This window comes from Prosopis cineraria, unplaced genomic scaffold (assembly GCF_029017545.1).
Source record: "Prosopis cineraria cultivar Desert tree isolate PC_DT_omini unplaced genomic scaffold, ASM2901754v1 PC10, whole genome shotgun sequence".
Classification (NCBI taxonomy): Eukaryota; Viridiplantae; Streptophyta; class Magnoliopsida; order Fabales; family Fabaceae; genus Prosopis; species Prosopis cineraria.
The window spans coordinates 11,736,890-11,760,568 of record NW_026555341.1 but is presented as its reverse complement, the minus strand read 5'-3'; the positions used below and the strand labels follow the sequence as shown (position 1 = coordinate 11,760,568).

Below are 23,679 nucleotides of genomic sequence, written 5' to 3'. Positions count from 1 at the left end.
ATGACTTCATGCTCCACTTTTTTAGGATCACTGGCTACAATTTTTCTCATTACTTCCTCCACTCTTTGCCAATTTTGAAGTGGTGTGTCAATACTCATTTTCATAGCAAGCAATCACCTTTCTTCTAGAAAACTCATGTAGACTTGAACCAAAATTACCATTTTTAGCCAAAATAGTTGGGCTTAGGGCAAAAATCATATTTTAACTCAAACAATTTCTAATACTATTAATCTCAAATGATATTCTTCTTGTCAATTATTATCATTTTAAAAAAGTAAACCTAATATGTCAGTATTTGATATTATTTTGTCAACATGTAAAAGCTTAATGTCATCGTATTTTCTTAATGAAACTAATAATGTTAGGGTGGAAAACTAAAAATACATTTTATAAAATCAAGAAATCAAAATGAAACCTTATGTGAAATTAAAGGATTGAAGGTGCAGTTTTGTCAAAAAAAATATATTTTTTTATTTTCAAATAAATTTAATAATTTAATCATCTCTCATTAAGTTTGAAGATATAACTAGAAGTATCTTGTAATAATAAGAATCCGAGGAGTTTTATTTTCACATATGAAGTCAAGAGTATGAATCTTGCACCGCTGGAGGAAAAAAAAAACTATAATTCTGAAAAGATTTTAAAAACCCCCCCCCTAAAAAAAAAAAAAAACCAATTTAGATGGAAAAACACTAACCAGCGTTACAAGCAGAATTAAACACATGACCTCTCACATGGGGAGCTGGCGTGCCACTAAGCTCCAAGCTCCCCCTAAAAAAAAAAAAAAAAACCAATTTAGAGGGGAAAACACTAACCAGCGTTACAAGCAGAATTAAACACATGACCTCTCACATGGGGAGCTGGCGTGCCACTAAGCTCCAAGCTCATAGGTCATTGGTACATTACTAAATTCTTGAAAGATTCCAAACATAGTTAAACCTGACACATAATCAGCAACTCTTTTAAACTTTTGGGCCATCTCTTTTTTTTTTTTTTTAAAGTAACTCTCTCCCTTATGTTTTCTGGCAAAGGGACGTTCTAAGTTGAGGCTATTCTTCATGGCCCTGTCTTAGTTTATGACACAAAGAAGCAGGATCCAATCTTCATTGGGGGATAACAGCGGGCTTGTCCTTGAACAAATGGGCCTAGTCACTGAGCTTTATTAGTGTAACTATGAGCCTGTCAGTTATCTGGTTTGCTGTACCCTTTTTTCCCTCCAAAAAAGAGAAAAAACTGGAAAATTTTTGCTGATATGAACAGAAAAATCAAATAAATCAGTCAAGAGGACTTGAATGTATTTCTATTTCATTGGGAATGATCAAATATTAAGAATTATAATTTGATTTTACTACTATGATCCTATTACAAAAAAAAGCTTCCAACATGTATTCTTGGTATTATTTTTTGGGTTTTGGTATGTTTCTTGCTACTAACGATGTCAACAAGCATGTAGGTTACTCAGGCACTAAACATCAAATTTTATTATGAAAATTAGAACGAAGCCAAAGTTTAGGGAGAAGCAGCGTAGGACTAGGACATTAGGTTTTGGTGGCTAATATTCCCTCTTACAATGTGTATAGGATATTTTTTAAAAATCTTACTTGATCCAAAATTTAGAAAACTTGATAGTTCTCACAATTTTTTTTTCAACTAAATCCTTACTTCATTTATTATTCATTTTAAAAAAATTATCTATTAGAATTTTAATTAATAATAATAATAATATTATTATTAATATATTATTATTATTATTATTATTAATGTACTTACATAGGGCATTTAATAAGATTATAATTGAAATGATATACAACTTTTCAGAAAATTAAGATTTCAACTATTTTATTTTTAGAATTGCATAAAGTACTTGTCGATGTCTTATACTGTGAAATGGAGGGAGATTGAGAGTATGCTTTTCCATGTATCTCCTATGGTCTTTGCTGTATTTCTTATTTATGCTTTGCCTTTTGGCGAAAGAAAAACTGAAATAAAAAATAAATCACGTTATGCATGCCAAAAAAAAAATTGTCTGCATAAAAATCACATTATTTCATTGCAAATATTTGTGAATGAAAAATTGAGAGAGAGAAAGCACAAGATTTGATGTCTTAATGTCTATTTTGAGCTTGGTGTCACGGGTTGAGAGTCTGGCGCAGCACACGGCGTTCTTGTGGCGTCCTAAGGGACCCCATAATCTTCAGGACAAGCCTTACCACATACGAATCACACTGGTTTCGCCCTGCCATGGGCTCATCAGGAAGGCGGCATTAACCCCCAATCAGTTGTGCACTCAGCCCGAAGACTAAGGCAGAATGCACTCAATATCAATGTCGCCTCCTTTACCCATATTGTGCAAGGCTAACCAGCGGATCGTTCATTATATTGGTCTTTTCACGGTCACGGAGATATCATCCGTGACATTCTCCCACACCCAATCTAGCACGCCCTCGTATTAGGGGAGAAAGACTCTACCCAAGAATCACACATACAATACTGCCACAAACACATCAGCTTACCGCTGAATGGCCACCCGAGTTTTGCACTCTTCGGACCCACTCGCACCCGCGAGCCAACAGGAGTGGAGTCGACTATGGCCAACCTTCCCGCCTGAGTCTCCACTTTTGGACCAACCTACACCTCGCAGGCCTTTGGAGCGGTGCCAATGTCAACTAGTCCTAACATGGGACTCCATAGGCACACGATAGTAAAGTACATCCTGCTCTGATACCACTCTGTCACGGGCTGAGAGTCTGGCGCAGCACACGGCGCTCGTGCAGCGTCCCGAGGACTCCATAATCCCCGAGACAAGCCTTATCACATACGAATTACACTGGTTTCGCCCTGCCATGGGCTCATCAGGGAGGCGGCACTAGCCCCCAACCAGTTGTGCACTTAGCCCGAAGACTGAGGCAGAACACACCCAATGCCAATGTCGCCCCCTTTACCCATATTGTGCGAGGCTAACCAGCGGATCGTTTATTATCTTGGTTTTTACACGGTCACAGAGATATCATCCGTGACATTGGGCACAAAAATATTGAGCTCATCAAACATGTGATTTTTTTATTAATTTACTTTGTTTCAAAGTTCACCGTGTATCACCAATAAAGGTTAATTCAATTGATAAATATTTGATTCATAATATATAAAATTGTAGATTAAATTTTACTGCTGATATGAAAATTTTGTTGGTGGACAATAAAAAAAATTGTCCCTGTGTGACAAAAAAAAAAATCCAAATATGAAAATTGAGGCTTCCTCACGCAGTGGTTTTTTTTCTTGCCTAAAACTTTCACTAGGAGTTAAAGAAAATAATTATTATGAATCCTTATATTATTTCTCTCACATATTTAATAGTTTAAACAAACCACTAGAAATATAGCTGTTAAATAAGATGATAGATGAATGATATTTTTTAAAATGAGATAATTATTCATCTCAAATATATGGTTGGCAAGTGAACATGAGCTCAACTCATGCGGAAATTTCCTTTTTTTGTTTATGATAAACAACAGGGTCTAAATGTATTGTGCCAAAAAAAAAAAAGGTCTAAATCTTAGACCTCCACTTATACTTTATCTCATCATAACAAGCGGGTTGGGTTGAAATTGAATTTTATTTTTTTTACTTGCAAACAAATTTTTTGCATAATATATTTATTTATTAATTTTTATATGTTGAAAATGAAAGAAAATTTATTTTATTTAAGATATTACGTATTGATAGGCATATAAGATTCAGGCAAACAAAAAAAAAAAGATAAGCATATAACAGAATATTATAGATTGTTCTGGAAAAAATTCAAATAATAAAAATAGAAAGAAATAAAAAAAGGTAAACATGTGAAAAATAATAAAGACAACGAACAGGAAGTATAATATTAAAATTGGAGCCAACGTGACCAATTCAGCCATTAAATTATTAAATTGTTAACATATATTTTTAATCTTTTAAATTTATATAAAGTTTTAATTTAATTTTTTAATTTTAGAAATATCTTTTCAATCTTCTAATCTTAATATTGTTAGTATTAAATGATTATTTTTTATGAAAATTATTGTTTTTATAGAAAAATAAACTAAATATATAAACATTTGATAGTGTTTTGATAGTTTTGTCAAAATTTGAAAGTTTAATGTGTAGTTTTTGTGTGATAAAACTAATGATGTTAGGGTTGAATAACTAAAAAAACATTTTATAAAATTAAGATAATAAAATAAAACTTTATATAAAGTTAAATGACTAAATATAGAATTTAGCCTTATTAAATCAGTGTTTTAACTTGTTTAATGAAAGGGTAAGACTTGCTCCTTTTGATCCTTATTATAAAAAACATTCAACCATTTTACACATATTGAAAAAAGTTATTTTTTTATTGATATCATAAAAAATTATATGTACTTTCATTTTTATTTATAGTTTTAAATAATAATACAATTATATTAAAATCTTTACGCTAATCAAGAAAGGATAAGATTAGAAAAAGTAGTTTAATTATTGTAAATTATCATATATTTTGGACGAAGAATGACTTCTAAAATGTGTCTTATAAATAAGATCAAATTAAGTATATACTTAGCCTTATATATTTAATATACTCATATCCAATGAAATCATGACAAGTGAATCTTTAATACTTCTTCCATTAAAAAATGTAAGATATTTTTAAAAAAGTTAAATTTAAAAAATGTAAGGTATGTTTAGTGTTTCAAAGTATAATAATTATCTTTTTTTTAAAAAGTATCCTTATTGAATAAATTACTTTATATTTATTTTAGCGTGGGACTCCTATGTAATAGAGGTAAATATAAAAAAATAATATTAGTTTAAAAATAAGTAACTACTTTATTGAAAGTAAAATTTGATTAAAAATACTTTATATTTTTAAATGAAAGGAGTATGTTAATAAAATTAATAAAAAGAATTTAATATAGAATAAAGAATCTATAAAAAATCTACATGTCTTGATTCAATTAAAAATAATTATACCAAGTATATAAGATTAAGTATATAAATTTTTTTCTTAACAAAATGTTTTGTTTATGATCACAACTTAAAACATAATCTTAACTACTCTCCCAATTCTAATTTATAAAACACTTTTGAAGATAATTTGATATCTCAAAATATAAGATAGTTTGATAAAAATAATATTTCATTAATTATACTTATTTCAATATTAACATTTTTTATTATTTTTTCTCTCTCTATTTAATGTTTCACAAATAAGTTTATATTAAATGAAGAATATTTTCAAAAATTTATATTTATATTTTTTAAAAAATTGTGAAATATATTTAACATTTTTTAATTGTATGTATAACTTTATTTAAAATTATTTTATAAATTAAAAAAATTAATTATTTAATTCTTATAGTTTTGATTTAATTACAATTCAGTCCCTGACTCATCACAACTTACTCCCTAAAATTTTATTTGATTGTAAATTAATTATTAAATTTTATCTCCTATAATTTAATCTTTGATATTTCAACTTCTTAAATATTTATTTTTATATTTTTAAAAATAAAATTATAAAAATTAAAAATATTTTAAAATTTATCACTAATATTTTAAATTATTAAACCCTTTTAATCTTTATAAATATTAAAATATTAAAATATTAAAATATTTTCAATTTTTATAATTTTATTTTTTAAAATATAAAAATTAATATTTAAGGGATTGAAATTTCAAAGATTAAATTATAAAAAAAAATTTAAAAATTAATTTATAATTAAATAAAAATTTTAAAGATTAAATTGTAATGAGTCAAAATAAAAAATTAATTTATAATTAAATTAAATTTATAAGGATTAAATAATTAATTTTTTTAAAATTAAAACAGAGCAAATATTGATCTTTGAATAAGTGACGTGGGCGGTCCGATAACCACTACAATTTTCACTGTTTGTTAAAAGTGGGGGTAGGACTGCAGAAGCAATGGCAACGAACCGGTATGTAATTATGGTGTGAAAGTACGCCTGTGCTGACATGGCCAGCGAGTACGTTGCCGTGGAGCTTGAGCCACCGTAAAATAAAAATCATGATGGCAAAACGGTAAGTTTCTATGATGGTGAGTAATAATAGGCACTGAAACCGTACATACATAAATACAGGCATACTGAGACCATGGAATGGACTCTAGAGTTGTGTGCTATTTTTAAGCCGGGCGGAAGGACGCTTACCTGTATGTAGAGTAATGGATCACGGGGAAAATAATAACCAGCCACTACTCGCGGCCTCGTCCTCACCGGAAGAACATCGTCATGATATCTCCGCCGCGACTGCAATTTTCAGCGCTGACTCTCCTGACATTCCTCCCATCAACACTCCCAAAGATTTCTTTACTCAATTCTTGATCGAGTCCAAGAAGCTCTGGTACCTCGCCGCCCCCGCCATTTTCACCTCCATTTCCCAGTATTCCCTCGGCGCCATCACTCAGGTCCTCGCCGGTCACGTCGGCGCCCTCCAACTTGCTGCCTTCTCCGTCGAGAACTCCGTCATTGCCGGCTTCTGCTTCGGCTTCATGGTAAAATCTGGAAACTACTCTGTTTAATTAACTTCAAGGTGAAGTGATTTTGAATTTGAATGCCAACAGCTTGGGATGGGAAGCGCGCTGGAGACGCTTTGCGGGCAGGCGTACGGGGCTGGGCAGCTTGATATGTTAGGGATTTACATGCAAAGGTCATGGGTGATTCTGAACTCGACGGCTCTGATTCTGACTCCGTTGTACATCTTCGCGAGGCAAATCCTGAAAGCGATAGGGCAGAAGACGGCGATCGCGGACGCGGCGGGTCTGTTCGCTCTTTGGATGATCCCGCAGCTGTTTGCGTACGCGATGAACTTTCCGATCCAGAAGTTCTTGCAGGCGCAGAGCAGGATCATGGCCATGGCGTGGATATCTGCTGCGGTGCTGGTGGTGCACACGGTGATGAGCTGGTTGCTGATGCTGAAATTGAAGTGGGGCCTGGTCGGAGCGGCGGTCGTCCTGAACTCGTCGTGGTGGCTCGTCGTGCTCGGTCAACTGGTCTACATCTTCACCGGAACGTGTGGGAGAGCTTGGAGTGGCTTCTCCTTCCAAGCCTTTAAGAATCTGTGGAGCTTCCTTCGCCTCTCTCTGGCCTCCGCCGTTATGCTCTGGTTCGTATCATTCTTCATCATCATTTACTACTTTCTTGTCACCTGTCAGTCTGGTGCAAGCTCCGGCAAATACTTTGTTCGCCGTAGCTGGGGCAGAAGAATAGATCGGCATTTTCTTAATTAATTGCACAGAAGCTTTGTTTTTGGCATTATAATATTTTTTTGACCACTTTTTTTGTATCTTTGTTTGTTGTTATGCTTTTTTGCTTTGAAATATAAAGCATATCTTTTAAACCATGGCATATATTACTTTTAATTTTTTGTTCCTCCACATATAAATGCTGGATGTCAGATTTTTTTCCAAATTTCTTAACGATTAAAAATTTAAAATACCTGAAATATCAATTAAAGCAATAAAAAGTATATTATATATACAATAATTAGCATAATTAAGAAGAATAATTCAACTAAGTGATTACACTCTAATGATCTCAATTGTACTATACATTGATTTGGGAAAAATATGTCTATAGATTCTTATAGTCTCTCATTTGAAGCATTTAAAATTTGTAGGCCTGAGTCATATGTGTAGTATATATTAATTTGGTAGTCATATGTTGCCATTTTTTAAAAAGGGACAGAGCATGAAGGCGTGAAAACTACAGGAGATTTTTCTTTTCAAATCACGGCGCCGCACGTGAATTAATGTAGTAGCATCATGAATGGAAAATAACAAATTGGTTACATATAATTTCTCCATTAAAAAATTAAAACATTTTTTTAAAAAATTGGATATGTTAAAAAACATAAAATATTTTAATATTTTTAAAAGTACTCCTAATAAATAAATTATTTCATATTTCTTTTAAAGTAAAATATTTTATTAAATAAAAGTAAATATAAAAAAGTAATATTAATTTAAAAATAAATATTTAGTTTATTGATTCGTGAGATTCAGTTAAACGAGGAAGTAACATTTGGAACTGATTAATTTTGTTTGTTGTGAATAAAATCCAACATTCTTTTGTTAAAGATGGGTAGTTGGCTGGGTGACACGTCAATTTTAAATTAAATTAAATTCCTCGTCTTTGCAGCTTGGAGGTGTGGTATTTCACGGCTCTGATTCTCTTCGCTGGATATCTTAAAAACGCTGAAGTTTCAGTGGATGCCCTGTCTATTTGGTAAGTGTTGACTCACTGCTCCCTCATCTTATTATAAAATATCTCTAATAATTCCACCAAAGTCAATAAAATATTCATTAATTTTATTTAAAATTAAATTTTTTTAAATTTTATTTATATTTAAATTAAAAATTTTAAATTTCTATTACATAAAGCATAATTGATAAATTTAAATAGCAATAAAATTAAAAAATTAATTAATATCTCATCAAGTGATAACTTATAACTATATATGATCATTCATCTTTTTTAAAAATTACCTAATTATAAGTACCGGAGTGATATTTAAAATACATGGACATCAAATATCATGCTCAGGACATGAAATTTACACGAACTCTGAGCAACCATAAGTTCTGTGTTATTAAATTTAATAATAATAATAATAATAATAATAATAATAATAAAAAGAAAATGACAAAGATGGAGTCTAATGTTACATAAGCTAAATACTCTGTATTTAAAAGCCGTAACTTCATTAGAAAATAATACTCCTGCACATTACTGTTAGTTGAGCAAAATGTAAATGCATCACTATATTAATATTACTAACATTATTATATAGATTTTTTGCATGAAAAATACAGTTTGTATTGTCATTCCTCGCTGACCTACAGATAAGCGTTGTTTGTCGGTTGCACCTATATTCCGCCAACCATAACAGTTTAAACGCAAAACGGCAAAACGACAAGACCAACATTTAAAATTCTGAAACAGTTTTCTGATAGATTATCTTTAAAATTTAAATGGATGAACCCACCCAGTTTGGACAACAAAACCAGCAGCTTGTTACTTTCTTCTTCTTCTTCTCTGCACCTGACCTATTTCTGGCCATGTCCAAGTCAATTTCCACGTTCCATCTATCCTTCATAGGTTTTGCGTATAAAATATTTATAACCAACAAAAACACGACTTAGTTAAAAAGACGTTACTTCAAAAGTACAGGTTAGTAGTTGGAAGAACAAACACAAAAGATATGCCTATATGTATAAAAGAAATAAGTGTAAGAAATCAACATAAAATGGGCAATGAAGAAATGCATTACCAAAGTAATTTTTGAGAAATTAAATAAATTATAACTAAATTATAAAGATACATTTGAGAAAAAAGATGAACAAATATTTGGGGGGAAAAATGCAGATGTAGGATACCATTCAAACAACAACAAATAAATACAAAGAATCAACTAGAAAAACAAGTGGACAAAGATGAAAGAAGAAGCAAGAAGAAGAAGAAGCTTGCATGTTCTTTCGAATCATTACATGTCCCACCGTTGGCTGCTGGGAAGCTGGGGGCCTTTAAATGAAATAAATTAAAGGCATCATGTGGCGTCGCAGATTGATTGAGCTGCAGCCTGTGGCCCCCGCTCTTTTGTCCTTGTTTAAAATTTAGATAATTAATCTTATATACTTAATATATTTTTATTTAATTAAATTAAAATAATTTAATTTTAATATATTAATAATATTAATTATATGATCTTGTTATAGAATACTAAATAATCTATGAAAAATTTAAATATTTTAATTTGATTAAAAACAAAAACCTTAAATATGTAAGGTTATCCAATAAGAGTTGGATTTTGCGTGAGGGAGTAATTGCTCACAATATATTAAACCAAGTTTTGAATCCTTATTTGGATAAGTATCTATATTTAGTGCATAACTGTGTCTCAAATAATCGTTTGACTCAATTATGTCTTAGTTATCAAGTTTTCAAAATTTAACTCAATAAATCTCAATCTTTTAAATTCTAACTATTTAAAATATTAGTAGTTCATAAAATTCAATAAATAACTCTAATCCTTATATTTATTTTATAAAATATTAGGTCCAACATTTTAAATGGTTAATACTAAGATTTTTTTTTGACCTACTTTTTAAATTTTTGTTTGACCTGTCCTATTCTTATCATATTAGCCGGTTCTTAACTGGCTTACTAGTTTTATACTTGTGAAGCACTCATTCAATTCACGTGTTTTTTATCATAATATTTTTAAATTGGTGTTAATGTTTTTTTTTGAGCAAAAATATAGGTGTTAATGTTATAGGAAAATTTTTCTTGAAGTAATAATTAGGATGAGACACCTTCTTCGTATTATTATATAAATTAGGTGGCTGTGTAATTATTGTTATTAATATTAAATATACATATCAAAGTAAAACAAATGATAAAAATTAAAAGCATACTGTGTAAATGAATATAAGCAAAAGCATATTAAAAAAATCACATATTTTTCAGATCAAGTTATCAAAGACTTCCCTATAAATGACATTAGAAATTCTATTCGTTGGGGGAAAAAAAGTTTTATACTGATTTTTGTTCGGTTCTCATAATATTGAACATGATATAACTCTATTAGATGTGGCGTTATTTTAGGCTCTATTCTTTTAGTACACAAAATATGGTTGTTGAAGAACTTGGTCACCATTAGAGAATGTTAATGTTTAGGATTAAGGAAATTAACAACTGGAGAGCCATGTAACACGTCGCAAAATTCCTAGTTTAATTCTAATCTCTTGGTGCGTGCATGTTGCATGGTATAGGTCAGATCCACGAGGTTGATTATTTCATTTCTTGTTAAATCTTACTTCAATGTTCAATTGAATCCTGATGGACAAGCTTAGTTGATTTTAGCTTAACTCAAGTACTTCAGTTAAAAAAAAAAAAAAAAAAAGGTCCACACATAATTATGACACACCCACACATAATCTTTTTTTTATATATATAATCTATATATGTAATCTTTGTCGTCATTTGAGTGTTGTGAAGTATGTTTGATAATGTTGACTTTTCGATTTAATAAGCAACTGTTTTTTGGTCACGGACCTCGACCTGCCCCACTTCTTTATGACCTTGCAGCCTGTCCTTTTTCTCATGGCCCATTTGGAATAATGGAACATAGAGAAAATGTGCCATTCATTTTTATTTAGAATCATGCCTACCACTAACATTCAGGTATATCAGATTATGATTCTTCTTTCAATACCAACAAACATTCTCATAATGCTAATAAGGGGAAATTGGAAAGAAGAACCAAGAGTTTAAATTATTTGAAAAAAGGAGGACCAAGGTCCTTTAAGTGAATTAAAATTATTTTAATTCACTTAATTTTAATTTACTTCACTACAAGAGCCTGGTCCTTTTTTCCAAATAATTTAATCTCATGATTAATCTTCTCCTCAACCCCCCCCTAATAATGCCTCGTCATTTTTTCACTAGCAAACCGTTCATGACCAAAAACTTGAAAACCACGAATTTGACCCAAAAAAGGGGAAAACGATATTTTAAAACCTTCTAAAAAAATTAATTATATTTAATGACCACGAAATTCTAAAGAACTTCAAAACCAACCCTCTATATCAGTATATCCTAAAGTTGAAGCCTGCCAGATATCATAGGATCAATATCCCCTTTTCTTCTCTCTTTTTGGACTTTCTTCCAAAGACTGGTAGATATATATATCGGGTGCAAATGCACTGAATGAAAAAAAAAATATCAGGGAAATATTTAATGAGTTCCGTACATTAATTATACACTAGGACCACAATATAAAAGTCATTGGTCCAAAATTTATGACATTAAGTAAATTTTATGTTTTTTCATTTATAACCTTGTTTTTTTTAATTCCTGGTCTTTAAATGTTCTATATTTAAAGATCATGCAAGTATTACTAGAAAAATTAATGATATAAATGAAAAAATTGTGGACATTTTTAAGAAAAAAATTCAAGTAACGATTTTCATAAATTGAGAATTAGTTAACAATAATGATAAATATTGTAACCCAAAGGAAGTAGCATTTAAATGTCCCTCCGTCAACCAGATCACTAGGCTATTTTAGATTGAATATGATAGAATTATAAGAGCAACAACAAATATTCTTTTGAATAAGATATAATACATATTCAACATGTACACCTACATATTCAAAGTTTAAACTCAAAACTAATAATTCCCTGCATCAGAGCTGCACAAGGATTGTTTCCTTGTGTTAACTTGATGTAGAATTAGTGGATCTTATATTATACTCTATTTAATATTATAAAGTACTTTTAATTAAATTACATTTTGATCAATGAATTAATTAATTGTCTTTAAAATTATTCAATTTTTTTTCATGTTTACCTTTATTTAATGGAATATTTTAATTAGAAAACTTATCAATTACACACATTAATTAAAGTATTTTCAAAAAAAATCTCATTAATTATATCTTGATTAGTTTAAAATGTTTTATATTTTTAAATATTTTACTTTAGAAAAATATGATATATATTTAAACGGAGGGAGTAAATGATAAAAGTGTTGACATTAATTTCATCAACCACCAATATGGGTTTCATTTTTCCTGACATGATATTCAATTTCTGCAGCATCAACATACTGGGTTGGACTATAATGGTCTCCTTCGGATTGAACGCAACCGTAAGGTGTGATATTTATTATTTCATTTCCTCTATCTCTACAAAAATATTCACATTTCTTTATTAATTAATTACTGCAGAGCTACTCAATAACATTAATAATTTTAACTTACAATTTTTTTTAAAAAATCATTTTTTAGAAAGTATAAATTAGAAGATTATCTTTATTTTTATTCTATATTTATCAAAGGATTAATATATAATTTAAGTTTTGAATTATAAATTTATGAATGATTTAAATTTTAAACTCGTATTTGATTTATCATGAATCTTAAATAATTAAATTTTCATTGAGTTGGCATAGACGTCAGATGCTTTTAAAAAATTAGGGCGAGATGTGCGAGATGTGCAATTTTTACTGGTGTCAAGTTACACCCTCCCTCCCTCTCCTACCCTCCTCCTTTCTCACTCCTTGCCCACCCTAATGCCTCGGCGTCCAGTTCAGGTGCTTCAGGTGATAACCAATCAGGCCGCCAACACGGCCGTAAACTAACCACGATCATATCAAATACCAACTTCGCTTCCTTCTTCCTCATCAAGAACCTCGACATTGAGAAAGAGTTCTTCATTTTCGGAAAGGACCTCGACGTACAATGACAGCACATGGAGCAATCTAAATGACATCAAACGGGGAAAAAACTGACGACAAAGGAGTTCGAGAAATCCGTAGGGCACTCCTCGATCGTTAAAGAGTTTATGCGATGCAGGAGAGACCAAGACGATGAGAATAAGCCGAGCGCCAACAAGAGCTTGAGAACGAGAGTAATCCATGAGACCCTTACAGCAAGAGTGGCACATCGTGAATCCTATCTGCCCGTGAAAAGCTGACTTGCACAAGTCTCTGTTCTCTCATGTTTTTTTATGTTAGAAATAGAGATGGTGCTTCCAAATCTGGTGACTACTCCAACACCAACCTCTATTGCTCATGATTCTTCCTCACCCTCGTGGCCTCGTCGTCTGCCTTTCATCCTTCAACTTCACTATCTCAAACAACTTCTCCTTCAAAACCCGCCCGTTCTCCGCCTCCTCCGTCTCCACCACCACCACCAGCTTCTCCATCGGAATCCTCGTGTTCAGAATCTAATCACCCAAATGAGGATACAACACTATCTACTTCTCACTCTTCTCTTAGAACTGAGGCTTCTTGAGGTTGAGTTGTGACCAAAATTAAAGGCGTAGAAGACGACAGATCGGGGTTCGAAGTCGGCAAGCCAGGTCGGTGAGGAAGACGAGCTTGTGGTATTTGTGAGACATGTAGCCACAGAAGCTGCGTTCGATCTCTCTGCAAGTTTGGATGGCTATGGTGTCGCATTCCGGCATTGGTGGAAGGAGTGAGAAAGGAGGGTATCAGATTATCAGGAGAGAGAGGGAGGGTATAATTCGATACCGGTGGAATTCGTACATCTTGCCGCACTTTTTTTAAAAAATAACAAACATTTATGCCATCCTAATGGTAGGAAGAAATTGCTTTAAATTTAAATATATCAAATATCAATTTAAGATTTAAATCAATAAAAGTTTATTAAAAAATATAAAAGTTATTAATATAAGTATACTCATCATCAATATGAAAGTTTGGTTTCTTCTAAATGGTCCAAATTTAATATTAATTTTATAAATTAATAGGCTAGCTTTGCCATGAACAGTCTAAATTTGTTATTAATTTTTTTTTTACCAAAAGTACATAATTTTTTTAAATTTTTATTTTGATGAATACAATATGACATAGAAAGATAATTTTCTAGTTGATACTTCTCAAAACTGATTTTTTTTTAAAAAAAATTACAAGTTGAAAGTTTTAAATTTAAATGATCAATTTAGGTATCGTCAAAAGCTTGATAAGCAAAAAAGCTCATCACATTCGCTCCAGTCCTACGTACATAAATACATGGTTTATAATTTCTCACTTTATAAAATTAACTAATTATCAACTCTAGAAACTCCATTCTATAAATACACACATATATAACAGTGTGCATGCATGCATATATGCAGTGTGAGAGTATCGAATGAACTCGGAGCAGGACATCCAAGAGCAGCAAAGTTTTCGCTGTTAGTGGCTGTAATGACGTCGTTGATGCTGGGAATTGTGTTGGCTCTGATCCTCATCATCTTCCGGAATGAGTATCCATCCTTGTTCTCCAGCGACAAAGAGGTGCAAGAGGCGGTCAAGAATCTCACACCCATGTTGGCTTTCTGCATCGTTATCAACAACGTCCAGCCTGTTCTCTCCGGCATCGCCGTCGGAGCAGGCTGGCAAGCCATTGTTGCTTACGTCAACATCGCTTGTTACTACCTCTTCGGCATCCCTCTCGCTCTTCTCTTGGGTTTCAAGTTCGACCTTGGAGTCATTGTACGTCAACCATCCTTCTTCGTTTTTGTTATATATAGAAGTAGATCATACATAAATTAAGTTAATCATGTAAATAAAAAAAATTATATATGTGTCCTAGATCAGGTAAGGAATTTAATTACCAATAAATCGCATCCATGACAAAATACCACTAATAGAATAACATATAAGTACACGCTTTTAGTTATTTAACTTTATACGAAATTTTATTTTGATATATTAATTTTATAAAATATCCTTTCAGTCATTTAAGCTTAATATTGTTAGTTTCATTAACAAAGATTTTTTATATTAAATTTTAAATATTGACAAAATATTCTTTGATATAATAAGTTTAATTTTATGCTATTAGTTTCATTAACAATTAGTTGTAAAATTCCTTACTACCTACCTGAGACTTCTATGTAATTTTTTCATAAATGGGAAAATATTTAGATGTTTTACACAAGTTATGAGGTGTTAACTAATTCATCTTCATATATGAGAAGTTTTCAAATATAAAGTGATTGTCCCCCTTTTTTAACATTTTGATTTACAGGGAATTTGGTCTGGAATGTTGTCGGGAACCATTTTACAGACAATCGTTCTAACCATAATGGTTTGGAAAACCAACTGGAACAAAGAGGTACCTTCTTCTTTTTATGATGAAAATCAAAAGCAAGTTTTCATTATGGTGAAGTGTCTATATATGTCATGAGTCTCACATCGAAGAGCCTCACAAATGATACGGGATTTATAAGTTTAAAGGGCTCTCTTACCTAACAAGCTAGTCTTTTGAGATGTACTCTCTTTTTGGCTTTGTGTTCATTACATTAGTGACCAATAAAAGGCCAAGTAAAGTGTTGTGGATTGAAACTGTCGTGGATGTCAGTTCTTGAGAAGATGGCGTTGTTATGAGTCCCACATTAGAAAATCTCAAAAGCAATGTGAAGTTTATAAGTTCAAAAGGCTCTTTCACCTAACAAACTAGTTTTTTGAAATGAGCTCTCACTTGAAGTTTGTGCTTGTTACATTAATACTTTTATTGAGAGGCCGATATCATAAAAAGAGCTACCTATAAAGGGTTCTAACTATAAGAAACTAAGTGAAATGCCGTGGAGTGTTCTTGATGAGGTGGTATTGTCATGATTCTTGCATCATATTGAGGAGCCTCACAAGTGGTTTGAGCTTTATAAGTTCAAGGAACTCTTCCATCCAACAGGCTAGTTTTTTAGGATGAGTTTTCTCTTTAATCTTGCATTTATTAGTGTGTGTGTGAAGATATGAGGAAAATTATGGCTATTTTTAATTCGTGCATGAAATATTGCAGGCATCACTTGCAGAAGATAGGATCAAGAAGTGGGGTGGGCATGCTGATTCAGGAGAGAGTGAAACGGGAAAGACAGAAGAAACTTGAAGCCGAAGGTGCAGAAAATTCTTGCTTAGCTTTGCTCAGATTTTTATAAAGTTTTTAGTTGTTTTCATTTGAGGGATGAATGTTGGGAAATAACTCCTCAGAGGGATTGATGGTGCCTCTCTTTTAATTTTCTTCCTGCACTCAAATAGGTAGGTGATTTTGAATAATAACACAAAAGTTAAACCCAAAACAAGAAAACAAGAAACAAAAACCTACTAATGTGAGTGCAGGAAGGAAACAAGAAGGGATAGGTGCACCAGAAGACTAACAAAGGTCCTAGACATGTTGGCGAAACTTGTGCATTTTTAGAGCATGGATAGAAATTAATAATTTAGCTTTGGTAAATTCTAATCTGAATGGTTCAGTTTTACAATGAAGACGTAAGAGGGCTCCTTTATTTTATTGGATGCCAAGCATTTTTCATGAAAAAGTAGATTGCTCTAATCAATTTCAAACAAAATGTCAAAACGAGTTCATAATTGCTCTCACTCATGTTACAATGTCATCCTCCATATGTATATATGTTCAAGTAACTTCACAATAAAATTGAGTTTTATAAATTCAATTGATTTTTTTTATCTGAGAGACTAGTCTTTCGAAATGGATTTTTTTTTAGATTTGTATATAACACAATCATCCAAAAAAAAAATAAAGAGTTTGAAGATTTTCCTGTCGTAAGTATGAGAAATGAATAAAGCGAACTTTATTAAGAAAGTGTTTGCAAAAAGGTTTTGTGAAATGATCTGGAAAATAACTATAGAAGTACTTTATCTGGAAATGGTTTACAAAATGATTTACTTATGTAGGTTAGAATGATCAATTATTAAAAAGATTAGATATCATTCCATTACTTTACTATTTTCAGGAGAAGGTTTGAGTATAGAACAAGAGAATGCACGTGAAGAATAAGCCGGTTGGGCTCTTTTGTACTCCTGTATGTGATAAACGCTCGGTTGTTTTTGAATTTGAATTTGTGATTATAGTAATTGAGTGTCCATGCCATTTCAATTATTAAAATTCATATAAATAAGTTAAATAAATTTATTCATTCATTAATTTTAAGTGAAGTATGAATTTAAAACTATTAATATTAATTTTAATAATTTAAATGATATAGACACTCGGTACCTGTATCAAGTACAATCATTAAATACAAATCTCTTATTTTCTGTTTTGTTGCCAAGATTTAGGAGAATGTCTGGTTTATGTTTTGGACTTTTCTTTAATCAATTTATAGTACTTTGGGTTACCTCCGGTTTGGAATGATAATGCTTTGTTGGATAAAACAAAGACCAATTGAAGGGCCTAGCCCTATCCTTTTGTGTACTCTTAGGGATGTGGTTGAATTTTAATTATAAAATTTTATTATAAAAAATTAATTAACGGGAACACAGAACGTAATGATATTTAATTAGATAATAATTTTTTAAATTGATTTTGATAAAGTTAAAAATGTTTGGATGCCTTTTCATAATTAATTTTAAATGTTTAAATTATAATAAAGGACATTCTTTTTCATAATGTAAATATTAATAAATAAAATGAAAGATAAAATTGTAAAACGGACATTTTGAGAACTCCTAAAAAGTTAGGATTCATTCTTTAGGATTCATTCTCAAAAGAAGTTTATTGTTGTTCTTTCAAATGGAGTTTTAAAAGTCAAATAGAATTTTTTTGGTTTTTTTAAACCAATTAACGAAGTGCTTCTCAATGATAGGTGTGCTATGGGCCTTTCGAATGACTTAAGTATTTGGGTTTCAAATGCCCTTAATCTCCCTCCCCCCCTTTTGACCAAGAATGGCCTTAATTTAATTGTTGTTAAAACTTGAAATCTCTCTAGGATCCCAAAATTTTGTTGTGGTTTATTTCCTAAAATATTGCGAAGTATACGGTTTTGTGGATAAGATGTGGTTACAAGTAACACATATTTTTACACAATAATAATAAATGACCAACTTAACCATCTTTTAATAACTCTAGATTAATTAACTATGTCTTACATTTAGGATAGGAGGGAGTAATTATTTTTAGTTTGTACATTTTCACCTTCAATAGATAAGAAGTATTTATTTTAAAAGATTATAATTAAATAAGGGTATTTAAATAAAAATAACATTGCATTTGGTAAAATGTAGGCTACTTATTACTTCTTCTTCTTTTTTGTATGCTATGCTACTTATTACTTTAATGTGCACCTTCAAAGTTATCATATACTTCCTCCATTTTTTATTATAATTAAGAGAAACTATTATAATCCCTTCAGTGCTTATTGCATTCTAGAAGAAATTGGTAGTCGTTAGTATAAGATATACTCTCTTCGTTTTTATTTATAGGAGAAACTATCACTTTTTAATTATTTTTTATATAAGTAAAATTGTCTATTTTAATAAGCATTTATTACACATTTCCTAAATTGTTCCCCATAATTTACGTTAATGAAAAATAATTAATGCGTGTTTATGTTAATTAACATAGGGAATCTTAGTCCAATTTTTTTATATTTAGACATAATTGTTATAATTAATTAATTTTCTTATACTGTGTGATATACTTTTTTTCTCTTATATATATGAAATAGAGGGAATACTTGATAAGGTGTAATCAGTTACATTTTCCCAATGTTAACTCTATTTAAATGCTTTAATTATGAGTGAAAATTAATGTAAATTTAATTTTTTTTCATTTAAATTAATAATTTAACTATCTCTCCTTGATTCCAATGAAGTAGTTAGAAGTTCCTTATAATAAGGACTGAATGAAGTATACCTTATTGTTTTTTAATAATCCAAACTATAATAAATTTCAAGAAGCATTTATCACATTTTTCTTAAATTATGCCTTATAAAGTCAATATTTATTTTCATAAAATAAATTAATTTCATTATTTACAAAGATAATAATTTAGTTGAATAACAGGAAGTAATTTTTGTATTAGATAGATTTTCTGGTTGAGGTTTTAATCCAAATAAAATAAAAAATATGGAAATTTCATCTCTTAATATTCAAAAGGAAAATAATGCAATCATAACTAAGATTAAATACTAGCAATGGAAGGGACGGGAACGGATTTCTCATAATAATGTTTGGTTTTATATTAAAAAAATACTAAAATCATAATTCTCACATAAGCAAATAGTTAATTACTTTGACCAAAAAAATTATGATCATTTTGGTGGTTTTTACCAAAACTATATTTAAAATATAAAATATTATTATTTATTTCCAAAATATGGCAAATAGGATTTTTACTAAATCCCAACAGGCGAAGTAATCAACACTACATATTTCATTCAATTAACCGTCCTTTTCTATTATCTTAGAAATCATTCAAAGGTGCCAAATATGGCTTTCTATTAGTTTGGAGGAAAAAATAAAGACCCATCTAATTATGTGATATTATATATTGTAACAAATGATATGACTTTTTAAAATATCTGTCAGCCAGATAATTAGTATCAATCTCAATTTGAAAAATCCCACGATTATTTGAATCTTTAATTTGTGTCGTTTTGGCACTTGTAATGATATACCTAACTTTTTTTTTTTGGGGTGATTCCTAAAATGGATTTTGATTCAATCAACCTAATACTCAATTCATTGATTGTATGATAAAATTAACAAGTTAAAGAGCAAAAATACTTTAAAAATTTTTCGGGAGAGATATTCTAAATTTTTGTTTGGATTAGCATCACTCAAGAACTTTCATAAAGGCTGAAACAATACCCCACTGTTAACCTAAATCAACGTTTGACTGATTCAGAAGAGGGTGAAACTGGAAAGACAGAAGAAACTTGAAGCCGAAGGTGCAGAAAATTCTTGCTTGGCTTTGCAAGATTTTTATTAGGTTTTTATTTGGTTTCAATTTAGGGATGAATGTTGGGAAATTAAATAACTCCTCTAACATAGGGATTGATGGTGCCTCTCGTCGAATCTTCTTCCTGCACACAAATAGATAGGTGATTTTTTAAAATAACACAAAAGTTAAACAAAAAACAAGAAAGAAAAACATACTAATGTAAGTGCAGGAAGGAAACAAGGAGGGATCAGTGCACCAGAAGACAAACCAGATCCTAGACACAAACCATTGGATAGAAATTAACAATTTAGATTTGGTAAATTCTAAATCTGAATGGTTCAGTTTTACAATGGAGATGTAATAAAGAGAATCCTGGTAGAAAGAAACCACTTCATGTATATTCATCAGGCTACCCTATTTTATTGGATATGCCAAGCATTTTCAAGAAAAGTAGATTGCCCTAATCAATTTCAAACAAAATGTCAAAATGAATTCATAATTCCTATCACTCATTTTACAATTTCATCCTCCCATATGTTTGTTCGAGAAACTTCACAATAAAAATGAGTCTTATAAATTCAATTGATTTTTTTTTCTTGATCGGTAGACTAGTCTTTTGAAATAGATTTTTTTTTTTGATTTGTATATAACACAATCATCCAAAATTTCTCTTCTTTCTTCTCCTCATCTCAAAATAGTTATCACTTTGGAAATTGACAAAAATTTAAGATTTTGAAGGTTTTCCTTTATTTTTAAATAATTCTTACTTTAGGTTTCAAGAAATAATTACACCTCCTGGCATAAGTATGAGAAATGAATAAAGCGAACTTTATGGGAAAGTGTTTGCAAAATGGTTTGTGAAATGATCTGGAAAATAACTATAGAAGTACTTTATTTGGAAATGGTTTTCAAAATGATTTACTTATGTAGGTTAGAATAATCAATTATTAATAAGATGTTAGATCTCCATCCATTACTTTACTATTTCAGGGGTAGGCTTGAGTATTAGAACAAGAGAATGCATGTGAAGAAGAGCCGGTTGGGCTCTTTTGTTCTCCCATATGTGACAAATGCTCACTTGTTTTTGAATTTAAATTTGATGACTATAAAAACTGAGTATTTGTATCATTTGAATTGTTGAAATTTATATTAATGGTTCAAATAAATTTACTCATTCATTAATCTCATATTAAAGTAAGAATTTAAAACTACTAATCTAAATTTTAACGATTTAGATGATACAAACACTCAATATCTATATTAAGTACAATTATGAAATTCAAATATTTTATTTTCTATTATTGTCAAGATTTAGAGGAATGTTTAGTTTATGTTTTGGACTTTTTTAAAATCAATTTATAGCACTTTTGGTGACCTATGTTTGGAATGATATTGTTTTGTTGGATAAAACAATCATTAATTGATGGGTCTAGCCCTATCTTTTTGTGTACTCTTAGGGATGTGTTTGGATTTCAATTAAAAAAATTTATTACAAAAAATTAATTAACAGAAATATAGAAAGTAATGATGTTTGGATAATAATTTTAAAATTTATTTTAATAAAATTAAAAATGTTTGGATGCCTTTTCATAATTAAATTTTAAATGTTTAAATTATGATAAAGGACATTCTTTTTTAATGAGTAAAATAAAAGGTAAATTGTAATAGACAATTTGACAACTTCTAAAAGTATAATTGATTCTCAATGGAGTTTTGAAAGCCAACTAGGGACCTATGTGGATATTCTTTTAAAATCAATCATGGGCTTTAAAACTAATTTTGAAAAAATTTTGTCTAAACACACTCCAGTTTTTTTAAAACATCATTTGATTTTCAAAATTTCATTTAGGATAAGCTGAAATTTTTTCATTTGAAAAATCAATTCTGACCATTATTAACTTGCTTCTTTGAACAATAGAATTAGCTATTCAAAATTAATTTTGAAAATTTTTTCCAAATATTCTCAATTTTATCACAAATTAATTTTTTAAAAATTTATCTAAACATCAAGACGTTCTAATAATTAATTTTTTTTTTCAATTGAATTCAAACATACCCTAGAGTTTGAAAAAATGGATATTTGGAATTTAAAAAAACCTTGGTTTTGGATCCTTGATTATTATTTTTTCCCAATTAATGAAGTCCTTCGTTGTGGGCTTTTGGATGATCGAAGTGTTTGGGTTTCAAATGCCCTTATCTAATTGTTGTTAAAACTTGGAATGTCTCTAGGATCCAAAACTTTTGTTGTGGTTTGTTTCCTAAAATTTGCGAAGTATGCGGTTTTGTGGATAAGGTATTCTTACAAGCGACACATACTTTTACACAATAATAGTAAATGACCAACTTAACCATTTTTTAGTAACTATAGATTAATTAACTATGTCTTATATCTAATAGGAGGGAGTAATTATTTTTAGTTTGTACATTTTCACCTTCAATAGATAATAAGTGTTCATTTCAAAAGATTATAATTCCATAAGGGTATTTAAAGAAAAAATAACATTGCATTTGGTACAAATTTAGGCTACTTATTCCTTTAATGTGCACCTTCAAAGTCATCATATACTCACTATAATTAAGAGAAACTATTATACTCCCTTCCCTACTTACTACATCCTAGAAGAAATTAATAGTCCTTCATTAATATAGATACTTGGAAAGGTAGTATCATTTACATTTTCTCAATATTAACTCTATTTAAAATGCTTTAACTATGAGAGAAAGCAAAAACCTAAGAAGAGTGAAAAGCTGAAACCTAACTAAAGGTTTTCTAGTAACCCACCCCAAGTTTTCACCTCCACTATATTTTACCCACTTTTTCCATCTCCACCTATGATTCAAATTCAAAGAGAAACACTGAAATTCTCAAAAAAAATTTCTCCATTATAACTTTCATACTCACATTTCTTCTTTTCTTTTTCTAAATTGCTCACTCACGTTCACACACATTTTTGCAAAATTTGCAAAATTATCATGTCATTGGTGTCTAATCAAAGGTTTCAACAGTGATGAAGAATCCAAATAATAATCTTATAATGAACATTCTAGATCCACTTGAAACTCGGTAATTAGTTCTATTCTCCTATCTAGCAATATCTTATCTCTTATTTATATAATCAGGCCAATTTGATTAAATATATTATAATTTTCTTTTATTTTGTGTATTTCCATGGTTGAATTATTATAATTATATCATTTTCAAAATATGTGTGAGGAAATTAGGTGTTGCCCCTTTTATTTTTGCTACTAAATGTCATTTAATCACAAGTTTTTATTATATGTGCAAGTGAAAAGACATAACATTTATAAACAAATGTATTTTACTGGTTCAAATTGTATAAGTGTAATTTGACAATGGATGACATTTGGTATCGCCATCGTATGTGATTTTATATATATTAATTAATCAATCTCAATGCTCTTAATTGTCTAATGTATCATTAAAAA

At 30.1% G+C, this 23,679-nt stretch overlaps 1 protein-coding gene across 2 annotated transcripts; it reads left to right on the top strand.

The window, feature by feature from the left end:
- The first annotated feature begins 6,085 nt into the window (after positions 1-6,085).
- On the top strand, positions 6,086-17,454 carry LOC129321524 (protein DETOXIFICATION 29-like). Of its 2 annotated transcripts, XM_054967313.1 has the most exons (8): positions 6,086-6,529; positions 6,599-7,140; positions 8,175-8,261; positions 12,637-12,693; positions 14,683-15,040; positions 15,579-15,665; positions 16,350-16,444; positions 17,302-17,454. In XM_054967313.1, the coding sequence occupies exons 1-7, from the start codon at positions 6,200-6,202 to the stop codon at positions 16,434-16,436; spliced, it is 1,548 nt and encodes a 515-aa protein (XP_054823288.1). In that variant the 5' UTR covers positions 6,086-6,199; the 3' UTR covers positions 16,437-16,444; positions 17,302-17,454. The 2 variants fall into 2 exon arrangements, with proteins under 2 accessions (XP_054823288.1, XP_054823286.1); XM_054967311.1 differs by lacking the exon at positions 17,302-17,454 and having other exon boundaries at positions 6,087-6,529; positions 16,350-16,781.
- Positions 17,455-23,679: the final 6,225 nt, after the last annotated feature.

Bases quoted from the DNA above. Each gene is read 5' to 3' on its own strand.
- LOC129321524 (XM_054967313.1), top strand. From the start codon at position 6,200: ATGGATCACGGGGAAAATAATAACCAGCCACTACTCGCGGCCTCGTCC. The intron at 6,530-6,598 runs GTAAAATCTGGA...GAATGCCAACAG, and splicing joins GCTTCTGCTTCGGCTTCATG to CTTGGGATGGGAAGCGCGCT. The intron at 15,666-16,349 runs GTACCTTCTTCT...GAAATATTGCAG, and splicing joins AAACCAACTGGAACAAAGAG to GCATCACTTGCAGAAGATAG.